At 44.6% G+C, this 3,854-nt stretch overlaps 1 protein-coding gene across 1 annotated transcript in view; it reads right to left on the bottom strand.

Annotated features, from left to right (window-relative positions):
* Positions 1-2,910: 2,910 nt before the first annotated feature.
* Positions 2,911-3,854, bottom strand: part of LOC129690880 (epiplakin-like) — a 15,643-nt gene continuing 14,699 nt past the window's right edge. The window contains exon 3 of the mRNA XM_055626722.1: positions 2,911-3,848. Within this exon, the coding sequence (XP_055482697.1) occupies positions 3,555-3,848 (294 nt within the window). The 3' untranslated portion in view covers positions 2,911-3,554. The remainder of the gene's footprint in view (positions 3,849-3,854) is intronic.

Genomic DNA, 3,854 nt, shown 5'->3' with positions numbered 1-3,854 from the left:
GGGTAAATCAAAGTCCTGAAAGAAACTCACTCACTCCTCTGCAAGTTATTTTTTGTTTGTTTGTTTTTCCAGACAACATTTCTCTGTAAAGCCTTGGCTGCCCTAGACTCTATTTGTGGACCAGGCTGGCCTCAAACTCGCAGAGAGCCACCTGCCTCTGCCTCCCCAAGTGCTGGGATTACAGGCATGCACTGACGTGCTTGACGATCCTCTGCACATTCTAACCAAGTGTTTCCTGACCTGTGGGTCTCAACCCCTTTGAGGGTCACATATCAGATAACCTGAACATCAGATTTTTACATTACGATTCATAACAGTAGAAAAATTACAGTTACGAAGTAGCAGTGAAAATAAGTTTATGCTTGAAGGTCACCCAACATGAGGAACTGTGTGAAAGGGTCACAGCATTAGGAAAGCTGAGAGCCCCTGTATCTAGAGTGTAACAGGAATCCCGTTTTCTTTGTTTTCCCGAACCTTGGGGTATCAGAATGGGTGTCATTCGAAGGACCTACAAGCCTCCAGAAGCTTTCTAGACAGTTTAGGCACAGGGTCCTGGTAGGCCATAGCAGGATGGGAAGCTCCCTCTCTCTTCTTCTCTCTGACTGCCTTGCCCTGAGCATGGTTATATGGAATTTCCTGGGAGCAATTAAAAGGTGGGGAAAGGTCCTGGTATCTAAATGGGGGGATCATAAGCACACCTCTGGGTCTCAGAGTAAGTGTGTGGAGGGAAATCCAAGAACTCTAGCCAGAGCTAGAGGAGAGGCCCTCTACACTTCACACTGCTCCCCCAAGGCTCAGACTCACTTCCAGACACCCCATGGAGGAAGTGTCCCCACGGTACAGCAAACGCTTCAAAAGAGAATGGGGACTAAGGAGCCACCCCTCTGTAGGTGGACATCACCCATGGACCAAACCTAACCAGAATGAGGGCCAGCTTCACTGAAAGCATTCTCAAGAGGCTTTAACAGGATCCAGCAGGTCGTGAAAGTGTACAAGATAAACAACAAGAAAAGGGCTCCACATTCTAACTGCTAGAATGAGTGAGTCTGGAGAGAGAAGACAATTGACAAATGGCAGCGATGACGGCCCATGGGTTAGAAGTATCAGGAGAAAGTCTAAAACAGCATGGTAGGCTTGGTGCTCAGTGCCACCACACACAACCAGCCAGTCATCCAGACAAGCTATTATATTTATAGGATTATATAAATTTATGCCATTTATAGATCACACACAGGGAAAAGAAACCTCAAATATGGGATGTGGAGAAGAACTTCAAAGAGACAAACAAGAGCCAAGATCATTGCATTTGAAGTTCTGAAAGGAGGGAAGGAAGGCAGGCCGATAGTAAAGCAGTTTGAAACAATAACGCAGAACGCGTCCCAGATTTTCGTGAAAGATATAAATTCCTGGCACAAGGAAGTTCAGCACATCCCAAATAGAACCAGCTCAGAGAAAACCATGCACAGAGACATTGCAGGTAGCCTGGGCAGGTTCTTCTAAGGGACAGGAGGCAGCCAAGGCCACTGCAGGCACCCCACTACTGAGTGAATGAAGGGACCCAGGCACGGCTCTGACCTCCATAGCCACCCTCCTAGGAGCATGGGTTAACATCAACCCTGTTTATTTGGCTAAGTTTCAGACTGTTTGGCTCCCTTGCTTAATCTCTTCATTAAGGATTAAGATTTTGTGAGTGAAGATTCGATCATCTGAGGGGAAAGCAAGAGCTTTGTGGAGGCTGGAGAGATGGCTCAACAGCTAAGAGATCGGCGGACCCAAGTTTGATTTCCAGCACACACACCATGGCACATAGGCACCTGCAACTCCTGTTCCAGGTGATCTGATACCCTCTTCTGATCTCCACAGGAACAAAACACACATGTGGCAAATAGACATGCGTGCAAGGTAAAATATTTATACAATAAAAGCAAATAAAGATATAAAATTTAGCCAGGTGGTGGTGGCTCACACCTTTAATCCCAGCACTCAGGGAGGCAGAAGTAGGCGGATCTCTGTGAGTTCGAGGCCAGCCTGGTCTACAGAGCTAATTCCAGGACAGCCAGGGCTACACAGAGAAACCCTGTCTCAAAAAACAAAACAAAAACATATGAAATTTGAAAATGATAATCAATAAATAAAATAATTAAAAATAAGAGCTTTGGTTATTTTTTTCAGATTTATTTCATATTTCATTTCTAACAGTGTTTTGCTTACATGTATGTCTGTGTGCCACCTGTGTGTCTGGTGCCCTTGGAGTCCAGAAGAGGGGGGTTGAACCCATTTGAACTGGAGTCATGAACGGTTGTGAGTCATCATGTGTTGAACCAAATCCAGGTCCTCTGAAAGAACAGTCAAATGCTCTTAACCTCTGAAATAGCACCTTAGCTCCTGTCGTTTTGTCCGTGTAGCTTTCTTGGGGTATCCTATACTACTTTGGGACTCTGCCAGCAGGAAAGCCATGCCCTTGAGTCTTCCAAATGTTAAGTCAAAATAAACCATTTTTCCCCCCGTAAAACAAAAGAAAGGCCTCAGGTCATCCAAGATAACAGGAAGGTTGGTCGTATATAAACAAATTCTGGCAAATTACCTGCCAGGGCGGTTGCTTAGCTATAGTCCTTACTTGGGGGCATGCACAAGATTGAACTCTACACAGATCCCAGGAAGCTGACGGTCGGTGTTCAGCACGCCATTGGGGGGCAAGTAACACAGGTGACGGCAGTGTGAATGAGTCCCTACCAAAACAGAACTTTCATTGATTATCAAAAGCCATGTATGCACTATAAAAGAATTACAAGGAAAAGCTGAGAGGTCTCAGTGGTACGAGGGGAGAGGATGAGCAAGGTTATACTAAACACAGACGGCAAATCAAGACCCATGATGTGCAAAGTGCCCATACATTGAAGACGCTGAAGATTTAAGATTTATTTATTTTTATTTTATGTTTGCATTGTGCCTGCACGTAAGTCTGTGAAGATGCCATATCCCCTGGAACTGGAGCTACAAACAGTTGTGAGCTACCGTGAGGGAACTGAACCCAGGTCATGTAGAAGAGCAGCCATTTCTCTTCCCTGCTAAGACATCTGTCCAGCCCGAATGTTGAAGATCTTTCTTTGCCAAGATACTGTCTTTCACAAACAATCTCAGTGCTTGGGAGAACACGGAAAAAAAAAAAAAAAAAAAAGATTACCAGCAGCCTTGAGACCAGTGTGGACTACAGAGTGATCACAGTGAGTGATTATGGTGTTTTCTGGAATAAAATGAGAGCCTGAATGAAGAGACCTCTTCCTCCAAGCCCATGCTCCTATTAAAAAAACAACAGAAAACAGTCATAAGAAATGACATGAAACATTTATATAGGAAAAAAAATGGGAACATACATAGCACAAAAAAATTAAAAATAAAGGAAAGCATGGAGAGAAGGAAGAAAAAAAATAACCTAAAAGTCAAACTCTGATTTAAAACAGACATGAAAGTATAAAGATATTATAACTATGAGAGTCAAACACTGTGAGAATGCTAAGGCATGTTCCATAAAATCTCAGCAAATAACATAAAACTCAGTCTTTAGAGACAGAGAGAAACAATAATCCAGTTTCAGGGTCAAGAGTTGCTCTCTGCAACAGCTGCAGGTAGGTGAGGTTCTCATGTGTGTTGGGGTCAAAGAAGCCCTTGGTGTCATCACCGGGGTCTGCCAAGATGCTGTTCATCTCCTCATCAAAGTAGCCACGTTGGTAGGCCACGTCCACGGGCACACGGTGGCTGTGGACAGGGTCAATTACACCACCTGTGGCGATCTGGGCCTCCAAAAGACGGATGCCATGGTTCTTGACGATCAGGTCCCTCTGCATGGCCTGGAA

Source organism: Psammomys obesus, unplaced genomic scaffold (assembly GCF_907164565.1).
Source record: "Psammomys obesus unplaced genomic scaffold, mPsaObe1.curated_primary_1811, whole genome shotgun sequence".
Taxonomy (NCBI): Eukaryota; Metazoa; Chordata; class Mammalia; order Rodentia; family Muridae; genus Psammomys; species Psammomys obesus.
This window is presented reverse-complemented; position numbering and strand designations above follow the sequence as displayed.